General features: G+C 35.0%; 1 protein-coding gene across 1 annotated transcript in view; it reads right to left on the bottom strand.

Annotated features, from left to right (window-relative positions):
* NAV3 (neuron navigator 3) overlaps positions 1–17,223 on the bottom strand; it is a 413,749-nt gene that overhangs the window by 293,994 nt on the left and 102,532 nt on the right. Inside the window, 2 exon segments of the mRNA XM_079142522.1 lie at positions 3,584–3,636; positions 4,255–4,372. Of these exon segments, the coding sequence (XP_078998648.1) occupies positions 3,584–3,636; positions 4,255–4,372 (171 nt within the window).

The raw sequence follows: 17,223 nt of genomic DNA, 5'->3' as shown, positions 1-17,223 counted from the left end.
TTCTCTTGAACCATGTTTTTTCTTCTCTTCAATTGGGCACTCCTAGAAAAATAATTTATGACTCTCTAGATATCTGCGCCTCTCATTTACTCGTTAACACCCTATCGCTCTACAGAAAGATCTTCACATTCATGTCACCAGGGCCTGTATAATTACCAATACTAACTTCCTCATTCCAGCATACTAACTAGATGGCTAGGTGGGATTTGACAGCGTCTGTCATTTTAAGCTCATCTTACTTCCTTCCACCTCCCTGGGCTAGTGTAAGTACCATAGCTGCAACTATTGGATTTACCCCAAGGATTAACAACACACTTCTGAGTTCCACTTGCTTAATGATGGTCTCACAGTCTGACTCTTACACTTCTGTCTGCCACATAAATGTTGCTATTCCTCATCATAAGACCCTCAGCTTTTTTCATTGCTGGCTTTACACAGACTTCCTGTAAGGTCTCATCTTTTGTACTCAGTAGAGTTCAACCAAAACTTTTCCCTGACATTTAGAAACATATGTTTGATTGCCTAAAATTACCTCCTACTTATTCTGCATACTAAAATATGAATGTATCATCTGTCTCCCTTCAACTTTTAGGTTGTTTTCTCTAATGACAATACTGACCTTATTTACTGGTAACTACTTACTCATTTAGACCAAAACATTGGGGGCCTTTTAAACTCCCTGTACTATTCATCTTCCACATTCGTTTGGCAACAAATACTAACTTACTCCATAATTCCCAGAAAGCATCTAGGGTGATTTTTAAAAACATTTATATCAAATGATGCCACAACCCAGCATCAGAAGTCTTCCCGGTTACTCAGCTGAGCTAGAACACCATGCAAACTCCTTACTTGGTCCCTACATTATCAGGCTTTCATCCTCCCCTTCAAATAGCTCTGAATATACTCAAACCACAGGGCATCTATCTGCCTGTGTCTGGGACACACCAAGTTCACTCCCTGCTCAGTTCTTTTCTGGACTGTGCAACTGTATTGCTGTTATTATCTAAACTGCATCTCTGATCTTCATATGTAGTTCTTTCAAGTGTTCCTATATGTAATACTTCAGGAGATTGATAAACCTTAGCTAAGTGTGAGTTTTAACTGTTAGGATAATTCCTGAATATAACACATTCATGCCTCACAAGAAAACATTAATCAAGGATTAAAATGATTCACTAAATATCATCATATTTGAAACTTACGGATAATCTATGACTAACAATATAGTGACTTTTACCTTACTTTTTGTTATAAACACAAAGAGAAATCAAAGATCACAAAAAGTTAGAAGATGTGGTGAAAGTAGTTCTATGAGCAAGGACAGCACTCATTGTTACTAATGCAGAACCTCCTGGTGTTATGCAATAAAGGCAACATCCTGTTTGGAGTAGAAATGAAATCCATAAGCCTAGTCATACTATCATAATTCTCTTTACTTTCTTGTCTCACTCACAGTTGGGTAATTGCATTTATTAATAACATAGTACCAATGCAAGTTGAAGAACAGAGGAAAAAATACTTCAATCAAAAAATTACATTTGTTTCATAATCTTCTGAAATCAACACACTGGGTCATGCCAATTTCAGATTCAAAATTCAAACATCAGAAGAAAAGGAAGATTCGAGTCATTCTTATTCAAAATTTAATGTGATTCTGACTAATAGATTTTTTTCTGGGGAAAAAACACTTTTTTCTTAGCATTTGCATTTCTCAGACTGTGGTCTTTCCATCTTTTTCTTTCTTCTTCTTCTTTTTTTTTTAATAAAAAGCTTGACTATTAAGATAATATGCATCCTAGAAGTTACATGATATGTTAGAGCTAACAAGGAGTAAAAAATTATGAAGAATTCACAAAGTGCTATACTAATGAGAATACTTACACAGATTTGTCCAATTTCTAGGTATAGACACTTCAGACAAATATCTAAGGATTACATCTGTCTATAATCATCCATTTTTGTGATTGACTTTTTTCTGTCAGAGAATACAAACTTGCCTGATTATCAGATTCTCTGTATTCGGAATCAAATGGGAATGACAACAGAGTAGGTAAGAGTCACAAGACTTAAAATGTTTTGTAGCATCCAATTTCTCTTATGATTTGAATATTAAAAGCAAAACCAAGTGTTAGGATTAAAAAACAGTATATGATTTTCAGGGACTATACAGTTTTTCAATATAAGCCCTAAAATATTTCAACAGGTATCAATCAATGCATGTACTCTTTAAAAAGTTTGTAGCAATGCTACTCTGCATTTGCATATCAGTTTAATTAGTAATAATGTTCATATACATATCTTATTACCACATCCTAATTAGGGCTTATTTTGCAGATGAAAAAGTCAAGGCTCAAAGAGGTTACATTGTTTTCCAACATCACACAGCTATGTGTGTAGCAGGGTCTGAACATATTCTACTTTAGCTTGCTCTCAGTAAAACTTTGGAAAACAACTGCAATTAATTTTCAGAGTTATGTTTGTGACCAGAGTAATCAGATCAGGAAGTTTCCTTAAAACTGACGTATTTTATAGAGAACCTTTCTTTTATAGTGATGGTTTCACAACAACTACAGAGATTTCATGACATCTTTATAGTACTTTGGAGTACTTCTTTGAAAAAAAAGAGACAAGCTAATTATTCATTCTTTTAAAATAAATCCCTTTTATTATTTTAGATTTCAGTTTTCTGACATTAAGTAATGCAGGTCAGTAGATTTTAAAAGTTCACAAGTTTTTTTTTTTTTTTTTTCTCATTCTTCCAAGTCTCTGACAATTAAGAATTTATTAAGTCCATTCTAAGTGTCTATTCTGTGCTAAAAAGAATTTGGGGAAGTCTCATCTTGTGGAGTTTGGCTATCGTTCATGATTCTATCTACATGATATAACTTCACATAAGGCATTTTGTGTTTTAGGTCATCCTATAAAATTAAGTTGTGGCTATTTAATTAAGAAAGTGATTTTTATCTCAGCAGTTTATCAGTCTATGATTTTATTATAAAACTTGGAGTTTACTAGGTGGTAAAAATAAGAGACGGCTGGGGAAGAGTCAGACCTCCAGATTGAGGGCTTTCTGGAACAGTCTGCGAATCATATTTCAAAACCAGTCACCGCTCAGCAAACTTACAACAGCAATGCCTTTAGAACTACTTCTTATAGTGTCAAAGAGCCCATGTGCTTACATTCGATTTCATTAGGAACAAAAAACAATACTATTCATATATTTTAAAACTGCTCATGGTGAATACTGTTCTCACAAATAGTTGTTGAGATAAAAGGCAACACTTACAATTGGAACTGAGATTTACAACCATAAAGAACAGTGACCAGAATTAAATTATCCAGAACATCAGAGTGACAAAAGTTAAGGATCTAAAAACACCTGGAAATATGTCATACAGGATTCATAACTATTTAACTGTACTCATGTCATCACGTGCATAAACTGTACCCACAGAAATGCATATGACAAAGTACCATCAAATGGTTTCTTCAGCAAGCAGGAGGGCATGCCATTTACAAATGCAGTTAATTCTGGAAATGATGATAAGCATTATATATGGAGAATAAATATGATTCTTACCATCTGAGACTGACTTCTAGGACATCCATTGATATCTTCAACTTTTTCATTTGCTAAAGCCAAGAAATAAAATGAAAGAGAGAAAAAAAGAACAACATGCTTAAGCAATGAAGTAAAACAGAAAAAAGAGACTTAAAAAAAAAAATAAGCAAAAATGCTGCTGCTAAATTTACTCGATCGTCCAAGCCATGTACAAGAGGACACACTTGTTAGCAGTCACCAATTCCATGTGCACAAATCAAGGAAAGAAAAAAAAAAAAAAAGTAAGTGAGAAGGAAGTCGCTGCTAATTCTTTTGCTTGTGCCAAGTGACTGCTGACATGAAACCTTTCACAATTGTCCCTGCTGGATCAAGATACAGTTTCAAGGAATCTCAGAGTGTATGAGTTGCTCCAGCTAAAGAAACACACACATGGGAGACATATGGCTTAATGAAGCATTCATTTCTGACAATTCATTGTATGTAAAGATACAGTTCTAGCTATTTAAAAGTATGGCCAAACCGCCTTCCTTAAACATCCTCACGTAAACATGTTTAATTAAATCAGGGGAGAGCCACATTCATCTCCAAGACACATGGAACAATTCGATATGCATTCTACTTAAACTGTAATTTACCAAAGGGGTTGAGAGCAGAGATTCTCATGCTTGCTCTCAGAGGGCAGGTCTTACCAATGATTTGGATGATTTCTGCTAGCAGTACTCCATCTGCGATGTCCTGTTGCAAATCCTTGATCAGCCGCTTGTGGCCTGATTTTGCTAGGTAGTGGTTGGCCCAGTCTGTGTAAATCTGATGAACAGAGGGAGGGAAGAAGTAAGATGGGAGAGGGAAATGAGAGACAATAACAATTCTTAAGACAAATGTTGGATTCAAAGGGAAGCTATTCTGGATCACATTCCAGTTTAAGAAGTCATAGCTCAAAAGGAAATAGTTGTAAAATAATTTTGAAACAGTTCTTTCCCCCACTTATCTCTTGTTTCAAAGGAGGATGATTCATGCTTTCAAAATCAGGGACTAGTCACTTGTGACAGTGCAAAACTCCCTTCCTGGATGACTACCGAGGAAACTTCGATAGCAGATCAGTTAGGGTTTCTCTCTTTCTCCTCTTCTATCATTTTGAAAATAATTCTACCTGTCAAAGTAAAAGGAAGCCACCTGGACTGATTTACACAGGAACTTTATAAAAATGTGTGTTTTTCTCGGAGGCATTATTGAATTTGTCATATGAGATACTGTATATGACAATATTTTGGCATCATTTTATAAAATAATTACCAATGCCTTCCTGTCTAAGATACTTTGTTTGGACTGTCATCTCCCATTTAAGCCTCTTGAAATGTGTTTATATTAGAGAACATAGGCAGCCAATGTAATTATAATGCAGAAATTACAATATAGAATTGAGAAGTGGATTGCAAGCCACAAGACTGGCAATTTGACATAGATTAGAGATGACTCTTCAGCAACAGATCAGGATATAAGGAAAAGCTGAAACTGTTCAAACATTTCACAAAAATAACTGTTATTAATTTTTGCCTATTAATGTAATCTAATGATAATATCATATAACGATAGAAGAAGGAAATAAGCATGAAGATGTTTCAATTTCATGCATGGCTCATATGGATATATTTGTTTAGTACAAGGCAGACCAGGATGTGATGTAACAAAAATGAAAAAGTTGAAATGGGAATGGAAGAGAGAGAATGAATAAGAAATATACACATATAAAATGTTGTTAGAAGCACTGGAATTAAATCTGGGAGCATAATGGAAGCTGACCATGAAAAGTGAAGGTAAGGCATTCTCCACAGAAGGCATGAAATATGGAAAGGCAGAGAGGCAAAGGAATGTAAGACAGACCATAAACTCTGTGACTTTATGCCTGAAGTTAAACTTAATTATACTAAAAATATGAGTTGTCATATTCATGAACAAGGAGTGCCAAGCAAATTATGCAAACTATTATTTTTCATTTATAATAGACCTTTTTGCAAAAAATAACTCAGATGTATAGAAACTTAAAAGTGAAAGTCTCCCTACGACCTGAAACCCCTGTTCACTTTTGAATAATTTGGCATGAAGAGTTCTAGAATTGGTATGTCTATACCACATACCATCCTATAGCACAGTATATAAATACACACACAGACACAAACACAAATGGAATTTTTAACTATATATGACTCAAAGTATGTATGCAGTATCATCCTGCAATTTCAATTTTTATGTAATAATACTTTAATGGTACTTCTAAAATCCATTTCACATATATTTATTTTACTGTTTTTGATATTACATTATAGATAAAATAATTTCCTGTTGAAAAATATCTAATGTGCTTAAATATGCCTCTATTACACATATAAGAGACAGTCATGCATATCTTATCTATCCGTTATATATGTATGTATGCATATGTATATATATACACATGTTTGTATGTGTGTATATGTATGTGTATATGTATACACATGTATACATATATAAACATGTGTATGTATGTGTGTAAATACGTATATATATGTGTGTGTATATCTACACATGTATATGTGTATGTAAACATACATATATATACGTGTGTGTGTGTGTGTGTGTGTGTGTGTGTATATATATATATATATATATATATATATATATGCCTACTCATGTGCTAGTATTTTTATAAGACCAAAACCTAGAAGTAGGATGGTGGATCCTAGATATAAACATACTAAAATTACAACAGAAAAGAAAAAAAATGTGTTTGCTTTAGAAAATATAGTGGCTTCTAATGCATATCTAGGGATGGCTAAGTTTCCAGAAAGATGTAAATAACTGGATGCACCCATTTACATGATAATATACAAGACATACCCATGATCTCTAAATTGAAGACATTACAGTGTGAAGAAAATTCCTTGTACGATTGTCTCCCAAATTAGAACACAAACTCACAGTTACCAGATAGATACTATTTATTTGGGGGTCATTCTCCTTAACTAACACTATGCTAAATTCTATGGTTGTAAAATGCTTTCTGTGTGTGTGTGTGTGTGTGTGTGTGTGTGTGTGTGTGTGTGGTATGAGTAAGGCTTTATTCTGCTCAGAACTTAAAATATTGAAAGTTCTCCTTGTGAAGATCCAAGATGGCGGACTAGAGGGTGACTGCATCTCCAGTCCCTCCAGAACCCAGGATTCAAGAAGGGGAGGCATTGAGAGACTCGGACTAAAATAGAACCACGGGGTGAGTCTCCCCCACCTGGGGAAGCTTGGCCTGGGCGGCAGGCCCGGATTTGGGCAGCTTATTAGAGTAGGGCAGGGCAGCTAAGTCTCCGCCAGGCAACCCTGAGCACTCCAGCGGTGGGCTCCTCCCACGGAGCCAGATTCTCCAGCTTCTCAGAGCTGGCCCCCCAGTGAGAGCCTTTCTGCACACAACCAGCTCCAAATCCCTGAGCCAGTGTGCAGCAAGCTCCGGCCCACCTACAGGGTACTTCAGAGACCAGGTCAGGGCAGCCAGGGACTTCCCTAAGCAGCCCAGCTCCCTCCGGCAAGAAGCGCCTTTCTAGGCTAGCTTCTCGGAGCAGACCGCCCAGTGAGAGCCTTTCTACACAGAGCCAGCCACAAGTCGCCAAGCCAGCGAAGATCTCCAACCTGCAAGCAGCCTCTGGGACCAGGGCACGGCAGCCAGAGACCTCTCCAGGTCTCTCTCCCTGGAATCAGTAGCGGGCTGGGGGCAGCATTCTTTGGAAGCACTGCATTATCAAGTTACTCCAAGACTTCAGGCTACTGAAGGCTGGGAGGTGATACACTGGAAATCTACAGGGAAACTATAAGCCAATAGAGGAAATCTGCAATATCACAGAGTCCCACTGACTTCTGACCAATATGAGAAAACAAGGGAATAAAATGTCCCAAACAAGCCTAGACACTATATCAATAAAACCCAATGACAGCACAGCAGAAGAAATGTCAGAAAGGGAGTTCAGAATGTACATAATTAAAACTATCAGGGAAGCAAACGAGGAGATGAGAGAGCAAATGCAGGCATTAAAGGAGGAGATGAAAGAGCAAAGGCAGGCATTAAATGATCGCACCAATCAACAGTTAAAAGAGCAAATACGGGAAGCAACAGATCATTTCAATAAAGAGATAGAGATACTGAAAAAAACCAAACGGAAATCCTTGAAATGAAGGAAACAATAAACCAAGTTAAAAACTCCATAGAAAGTATAACCAATAGGATAGAACACCTGGAAGACAGAACCTCAGATATTGAAGACAAAATATTTAATCTTAAAAACAAAGTTGAACAAACAGAAAAGATGGTAAGAAATCATGAACAGAATCTACAAGAATTATGGGATATCATGAAAAGGCCAAATTTAAGAATTATTGGGACTGAGGAAGGCTTAGAGAAACAAACCAAAGGAATGAACAATCTATTCAATGAAATAATATCAGAAAATTCCCCAAATCTGAAGAATGAAATGAAAAACCAAGTACAAGAGGCTTATAGGACTCCAAATATACAAAATTACAACAGACCCACACCAAGGCACATTATTATGAAAATACCTAATATACAAAATAAAGACAGAATTTTAAAGGCCACGAGAGAAAAGAACCAAATTACATTCAGGGGGAAACCAATGCGGGTATCAGCAGATTTGTCAATCCAGACCCTAAAAGCTAGAAGGGCCTGGAACAACATTTTTCAAGCCCTGAAAGAAAATGGATGCCAACCAAGAATCTTATACCCAGCAAAACTTACTTTCAGATTTGACGACAAAATAAGATCCTTCCATGATAAACAAAAGCTAAAGGAATTTACAAAAAGAAAGCAGGCATTACAGAACATTCTCAGCAAAATATTCTATGAGGAAGAGATGAAAAACAATGATGCAAATCAGCAACGGGAGGAACTAGCCTAAAGGAATAGCCAAATAAAGGAGAAACCAAATCATGTCAAAAAACAAAATGAGTCAAATGACTGGGAATACAAATCATATCACAATAATAACCCTGAATGTTAATGGCCTGAACTCATCAATCAAAAGACATAGACTGGCAGATTGGATTAAAAAGAAAAATCCAACAATATGCTGCCTGCAAAAGACTCATCTCATAGAAAGAGATACCCATAGACTAAAGGGGAAAGGATGGGAAAAAACATACCATGCAAATGGACGCAGCAAAAAAGCTGGAGTATCCATCCTCATTTCAGATAATGTGGACTTCAAGCCAAAACTAGTCAGAAGGGACAAAGAAGGACATTGCATACTGCTTAAGGGAAGCATAAATCAGCAAGACATAACAATCATAAATATCTATGCCCCGAACATTGGCTCATCCATGTACGTCAAACAAATCCTTCTCAATTCCAGAAATCAAATAGACCACAATAATACTAGGTGATTTTAACACACCTCTCTCACCGCTGGATAGATCGTCCAAACAAAAATTGAATAAAGAAACCATAGATCTCAATAACACAATCAACAATTTAGACTTAACCGACTTATATAGAATATACCATCCAACAAAGAACAAATACACTTTCTTCTCAGCAGCACATGGATCCTTCTCTAAAATAGACCACATTTTATGCCATAAAGCTACTGTTAGCAAATACAAGAAGATATACTACCATGTACTCTATCAGATCATAATGGATTGAAATTAGAAATAAATGACAGAATAAAAAACAAAAACATCTCCAATACTTGGAGATTAAATAATACAATATTACATGATGAATGGATAACAGAAGACATCAGGAGGGAAATTAAAAAATTCTTAGAAGTAAAGGAGAACAAAGACACATCATATCAAAATCTCTGGGACACTATGAAAGCAGTACTTAGAGGAAGATTTATTTCATGGGGCGCATTCAACAAAAGAAGTAGAAATCAACAAATAAACGACTTAACACTACAGCTCAAAGGCCTAGGAAAAGAAGAGCAGACTAACACCAAAAGTAGTAGAAAACAGGAAATAGTTAAAATCAGAGCCAAAATCAACAAAATTGAAACAAAAGAAACAATCGGAAAAATTAACAAAATAAATAGTTGGTTCTTTGAAAAAATAAACAAAATTGATGAACCCTTAGACACACTAACAAAGAGAAAGAGAGAGAAAATTCAAGTTACTAAAATTCGGAATGAACAAAGAAATATCACAACAGACATGAGTGAAATACAAAACATAATTAGAAGCTATTTTGAAAATCTATACTCCTACAAAACAGAAAACCTCGAAGACATCAACAAGTTTCTAGAGACATATGAATTACCTAAACTGAACGAGGAGGATATACACAACTTAAATAAATCAAATTCAAGCAATGAAATAGAAGAGGTCATCAAAAGCCTACCAACAAAGAAAAGTCTGGGACCAGATGGGTTCTCAGCCGAGTTCTACAAAACCTTTAAAGAAGAGCTCATTCCAATACTTCTCAAAGTATTCCATAAAATAGAAGAGGAGGGAACCCTCCCAAACTCATTCTATGAAGCCAATATCACCCTGATACATAAACCAGACAAAGACACATCGAGGAAAGAAAATTTCAGACCAATATCCTTAATGAACATTGACGCAAAAATTCTCAACAAAATTTTAGCAAACTGCATATAAAAATATATTAAAAAGATAGTGCACCAGGATCAAGTGGGTTTTATCCCAGGGATGCAAGGTTGGTTCAACATCCAGAAATCAAAAAATGTCATTCACCATATCAACAGACTAAAAGTTAAGAATCACATGATTGTTTCAATAGATGCAGAAAAAGCATTCGATAAAATACAGCATCCCTTCATGCTCAAAACACTAGAAAAAATTGGGGTTGTGGGAACATTCCTTAACATTGTAAAGGCCATCTATGCTAAGCCCATGGCCAATATCATTCTAAATGGTGAAAAACTGAAAGCATTCCCCCTAAAAACTGGAACAAGGCAGGGATGCCCTCTTTCACCACTTCTATTTAACATCGTTCTTGAGACTCTAGCCAGAGCAATTAGACAAACCAAAGAAATTAAAGGGATACAAATTGGATAAGAAGAACTCAAACTATCCCTGTTCACTGATGACATGATTATATATCTAGAGGAACCTGGAAATTCCACCAGAAAACTCTTTGAACTCATAAATGAATTCAGTAAAGTAGCAGGTTACAAGATCAATGCTCATAAATCCAATGCATTTTTATGCATAAGTGATGAATCTTCAGAAAGAGAAATTAGGAAAACTACCCCATTCACAATAGCCTCAAAAAAAAATAAAATACTTGGGAATCAATCTCACAAAAGAGATGAAAGACCTCTACAATGAGAACTACAGAACACTAAAGAAAGAAATTAAAGAAAACCTTAGAAGATGGAAAGATCTCCCATGTTCTTGGATAGGCAGAATTAATATTGTCAAAATAGCCATACTACCAAAAGTGCTATACAGATTCAATGCAATTCCAATTAAAATCCCAATGATGTACCTTACAGAAATAGAGCAAGCAATTATGAAAGTCATCTGGAAGAATAAGAAACCCGAATAGCTAAAGCAATCCTCAGTAGAAAGAGTGAAGCAGGGGGGTATTGCAATACCAGATCTTCAACTCTATTACAAAGCAATAGTAACAAAAACAGCATGGTATTGGTACCAAAATAGACAGGTAGATCAATGGTACAGAATACAGGACATGGACACAAACCCAACTAAATACAATTTTCTCATACTAGACAAAGGTGCCAAAAATATGCAATGGAGAAAAGATAGCTTCTTCAACAATGGTGCTGGGAAAACTGGAAAATCACATGCAACAGAATGAAATTAAATCCCTATCTCTCACCATGCACAAAACTCAACTCACAATGGATCAAGGACCTCGGAATCAGACCAGAGACCCTGCATCTTATAGAAGAAAAAGTAGGTCCAAACCTTCAACTTGTTGGCTTAGGAGCAGACTTCCTTAACAGGACTCCCATAGCACAAGAAATAAAAGCAAGAATCAACAACTGGGATAGATTCAAACTAAAAAGCTTTCTCTCAGCAAAGGAAACTATCAGTAATGTGAAGAGAGAGCCTACAGAGTGGGAGAATATCTTTGCCACTCATACTTCAGATAGAGCACTAATTTCCAGAATCTATAAAGAACTCAAAAAAACTCTACACCAAGAATACAAATAATCCAATCAACAAATGGGCTAAGGAAATGAACAGGCACTTCACAGAAGAAGATGTACAAGCAATCAACAGATATATGAAAAAATGTTCAACATCTCTAGTCATAAGAGAACTGCAAATCAAAACTACCCTAAGATTTCATCTCACCCCAATTAGAATGGCGATTATCAAGAACACAAGCAACAATAGGTATTGGTGAGGATGTGGGGAAAAAGGTACACTCATACATTGCTGGTGGGGTTGCAAATTAGTGCAGCCACTCTGGAAAGCAGTATGGAGATTCCTCAGAAAGCTTGGAATGGAACCACCATTTGACCCAGCTATCCCACTCCTTGGCCTATACCCAAAGGACTTAAAATCAGCATACTAAGGAGATACAGCCACATCAATGTTCATAGCTGCTCAATTCGCTATAGCCAGATTGTGGAACCAACCTAGATGCCCTTCAGTTGATGAATGGATAAAGAAACTGTGGCATATATATATAATGGAATATTACTCTGCCATGAAGAATGATAAAATTATGGCATTTGCAGGTAAATGGATGAAATTGGAGAATATTATGCTAAGTGAGTTAAGCCAATCTCAAAAAACTAAAGGACGAATGATCTCGCTAATAAGCGGATGAGGACATATAATTGGGGGTAGTAGGGGTTAGCGTTAGGGTTAGGTTTAGGGTTAGAGTTAGGGATAAGGAGGGTGGTAAGAATGGAGGAAGGAAGGACTGTATAGAGGGAAAAGAGGGGTTGGAGGGGTGGGGGGAAGGAAAAAATAACAGAATGAATCAAACAACACTGCCCTCTGTAAATTTATGATTTTTAATTTAAAGAAAGTTTGAATGCAAGATCTTAATTGCTCAGGTCATGATATTTTGATCTCGATGACTAAGGTAATGATACAAAAGTAGAACAAAATGAGTAGGTGATGACTCCCTTGTTTTGGAAAATAAGATAGTATCTTCCCTTGTGGGTCCTGAGCTTAGGAAGGAAAGGAACCAAGTAGGTATTGAAGCTCTATGCTAGTCCAATGTGGCCTTAAATCTGCCTAGGATAAGAAACTATGGGATGAAGAAAAGCTATTCCATGCTGTCAACTGGAAGTCTTGGGATGAGAAACCTATGGTTGGGGGAGCTGACTTTTTTAAAGTGGCTATATTTTCTGTAAAGTTTGAATTAATGTTTTCCCAGTTTCTAATAAACTTCCCCGTTGAAAATGTAAAAAATAAAAATAAAAAAAGAAGAAAGAAAGTTCTCCTTGCATCTACACATTATTTAAGAGAGAAAATTCTTTGCCTTTCTACTGCAAACTTTGGGTTCAGTCAGACTTGAATTGTGCCAATCTCCATAGGCAGGAGCCACAAGCGCCATGGCTTAATGTTGAAGGAAGCAGAAGGATGAGCAGAATAAGTTCTGGTGTCAGACAGAGCTGGCTCTGAAGTCCATCAGACCATGTACTACCTCCGGGACCTCAGGCAAGTTTTTGGCCTTTATAATCTTTGATTTTTCATCTCTATTTCAGGATGATAATAATACTTACATCATTATGTGAGGACTAAATAAGATAGTACCTGTAAAGCACATGTCATAGGGTTAATCCTGAAAAGAAATCACTGCTATTATTTCCAGCATCTTGGCATTTAGCTTTATTTTGCTATGATAGCTTTTCAACAGATATTTAAAGTTTTTGTTTCACAGTGTATAAATAATTAGGAGACTGGAAGTATACTGAAGAAATTGTTTTTGTTTTTTTCTGGAACTACTCTTATCTCTGACTTCTCTTGTCTTCCAGTTCACAGATGTCACAGATCTGTCAGGCCATCTGAAATCAGGAGAACCTCAAGTTGGAGACCGCCATGTTCTTATCCAGGCCTGGAACGTCCCTATTGAGACACCACCTCTATGTTGCATGGGTTTTGTTTAATGAAGGCATTAAATTATGGGAAATATACTTATTTAAATAGTACATAGAATGGGATACATTAATAATAAAAACAAGAATACTTCAATTCTCTAAATGTGTATCAGTGGTGCCTTAGCCTTTATCCAAATCTCTCCCGAAAAAAGTAGAAAACAGATGGGAAGCCAGTTAGTTTGCTTGAAAATCTTACTGGGAATACTTCTGATTTAATGGAAAAATCATTTTTTACTTTTCCTGAATTTCTTCCAAAGAAATCCCAAGCTTAAGTGCTTTGACTTGTCCACTAACTCTTAATATCTAAAACTTTACTCAGTCTAATTTTAACTTTTCTTACAATGAGAGAAATCAGTGACTAAAAAAATTAATTGAAAAGAAAATTCTACAAAAAGAGTACATCTTATACACTTTTAAAATTTTATTCTTTCTAATAAACACATGTATCTTCTATAAGTAAAAGAGACTTGTGATTCTTCAAAGAAATCAGAGAAGGGGAAACTACTGTCATTCAAAGGGATGTTACAGTCTAGTAGTGAAATATGAAATGATTACAAAGCAACATATAAACATGTTTTTAAAACATTAAACATGCACACACACACCCACCCACACACACACACACACACACACACACACACAATATTGCCCTGTCTTCTTAGATCTTATGCGTGTAAGCTAAAGAAAACAGTGGAAAATTGGAGTATGTTTTTAAGAAAACAGTATTCAAGCACATGATACCTTGTATAGTAATATATTTAAAATGCATTAATAAACTTTTTGTAGTGTTCTGATGAGAGAGGGTACAAACAACCTTGTCTACTTAGAATCTGTTGTTCAAATAAATACAAAATTATAGTGAAATTATGTCCTGTTTTGGGGTTTGAACTAAAAGGTTGCCCTTGATTAATTAACACACACACACACACACACACACACACACACACACAAATCACTGTATTTAACCTCAACTTCAGTTGAATGAATTATAAGGAGTATGATCATATATTTTGTAGGATTATGCTATTAATTAATTATAAAATTTAAATAAAGAATGGATATCACTGGAAACAATATTAATCACCACTCAATGTTTGGTAGTTTCTGTCAGTGGATCATTTGGAATTTTATTTATCTGTGTTATGGTCAAAGATTCAAATATGATTTACCTGTAAATGTCTAAAACTAATTTTCTTCAAATATTTTGATTAACTATAATGTTATAAACATGAATTTCATCTTAACAACAGTATATTTCAGAAAAATTAAGAGAATTAATGAGATTACCAAGGGGTTACTTAGAAATTTTAGCATAATTATATATAAGATAATTCATTTATGCTAATAAAAATAATAAAATAATAGAAATCAAATGTACCATATCATATTTTACTTATCATATTAATCACATAAATTTTAGGGCCTATTACACAACAGTATGCATTCTTTGGGGAACATTCACTATCACTAAATGTCAGCTCTGCCATTTAATATCCAAGTGGATATTGATTCAACATCTATTTGCATTCAATGCCAGTTTCCTCATCTATTAAATGGCAATAATATTCTTATCTCTGAATGGGATTACTGTGAGGACTGAATGAATTCAAGCTTTGGAATCTATCCTTTAACTTGATGTACATTTGTTAAATGTTAAATATTATTACTAGTCCATTGCTTTAATTTGAATATATGTACATTAATTTTAATGAGAAGTTTAACTTTACTGTGAGCCATTATCACTGTTGAATCCTTAAACTTAGCTATCTGTTCAAATATGATGAATCTAACTAATCAAGGAAAACTACAACAAAATAGTGAGTTCTGAGCTTAATCTTTTGCCCTTACAATATTGATTTTATAATGCTCATTTTTCATATAAAATAAGATGTCAAACAGGAGATGACACATCTGACACCATATTGCTTTTGTTCAGTGAAACTCACTTCAAAACAACAACAGAAGGTAGACTCTGACTCTCTTTAGAGCCCTAAACCGTAGTTTGTGATGATCATTTTTTACTATTCATGATACAACATACTTCCTTTGTCACAGCAAACAACTCCTAAATATTTAAACCATTATTTAGTATTTGATGAGCATTTTATGAGTAACCTACCACTCACTCATATAAAAACAATTACAACCATTTATATTATTCCATACATGACAGTGAGGTGCGTGTATCTTTTTTTTATAATTTATTTTCTTATTTATCTTTTAACTTTTGAGGTGCATGTTTCAATGTGATGCAATGATTTAATTTAAAATAATTAAAATTTGTTCTTTTTAGAAATATATGACAGTAGAGTATATTTTGACATATTATACATGCATGGAGTATAACTTCTTTTAATTAGGATCCCATTCTTGTGGTTGTATGGGCATCAAAACAGACATGAAGACCAATGGAACAGAACAGAAGACAAGGAGATAAACCCACATAAATACAGTTATTGTATTCTAGACAAGGGCACCATCAATATACAATTGGAGAAAAGACAGACTCTTCAACAAATGGTGCTGGAAAACCCGAAAGCCATATGTAGCAGAATGAAATTTAACCCTTATCGCTCATCCTGCACAAAACTCAACTCAAAGAGGATTAAGAACCTAGGCAGTAGACCAAAGATCCTGAACCTACTGGAAGAAAATGTAGGCCCAGCTTTCCATCATGTGGGCTTGGAACCAACTTCCTCAACAAGATTCCTAATCAGAAGAAGTAAAATCAAGAATCAATAAATGGGATGGTATCAAACTAAAAAGCTTCTTCACAGCAAAGGAAAGAACCAAAAATTTGAAGAGAGCCTACAGCGTAGGAGAAAATCTTTGCCACCTCCACCTCAGAGCATTAATCTGTAGGATATAGAAAGAACTCGAAAACCTTAATACCAAAAAAAAAAAAAAAAAAAAAACCACAAAAACCAAATAACCCAGTCAATAAATCAGCAAAGAAACCAAACAGGTACTTCACAGAAGAAATATGAATGGTCAACAAGTATATGAAAAAGTGCTCAACATCTCTAGCAATTAGAGAAATGCAAATTAAAACTACATTGAGATACAATGATTTAATTTTAAGTGATAAATAATCAAAGACATGGAGAGAATAGAGGAAGCACAAGCTCTTCACTCAAGAATTTGACTAAAAAGACACTAATCTGTAGCCTAATCTGAAAATATATGTGTAATCAGATTTTTAAACATAACCCTACATTATTTATACATTTCTTTTCCCCAAAATTTGAGCAGTAGCATCACATTCCTGAGAGCACATCTCCCTGCCACATCCAACCTTCTGCCTTTGCAAAGTCATACTGGGTCTTCCAACTGAGAGCAGACAGAAATTGTGTGGAAAAACAAGGGTTTCTTTTTTTAAATTTAAATTTATTGTAAACTGGAAAAATAGTTACATATTTATGGGGTAAATATGTAAGTACAATGTGGAATAATTGAATAACACTAATTTACACATCACCTCAAATACATATTATTTTTCAGTAAGAACATTTGAAATATAATTAGCTATTTTCCAATGTACTATACATTATTAACTATATTAACAATGCTATT

This window comes from Sciurus vulgaris, assembly GCF_902686455.1.
Source record: "Sciurus vulgaris genome assembly, chromosome: 5".
Lineage (NCBI taxonomy): Eukaryota > Metazoa > Chordata > Mammalia > Rodentia > Sciuridae > Sciurus > Sciurus vulgaris.
Note: the sequence above shows the minus strand (reverse complement) of the source record. Positions and strands in the feature narration are given on the sequence as shown.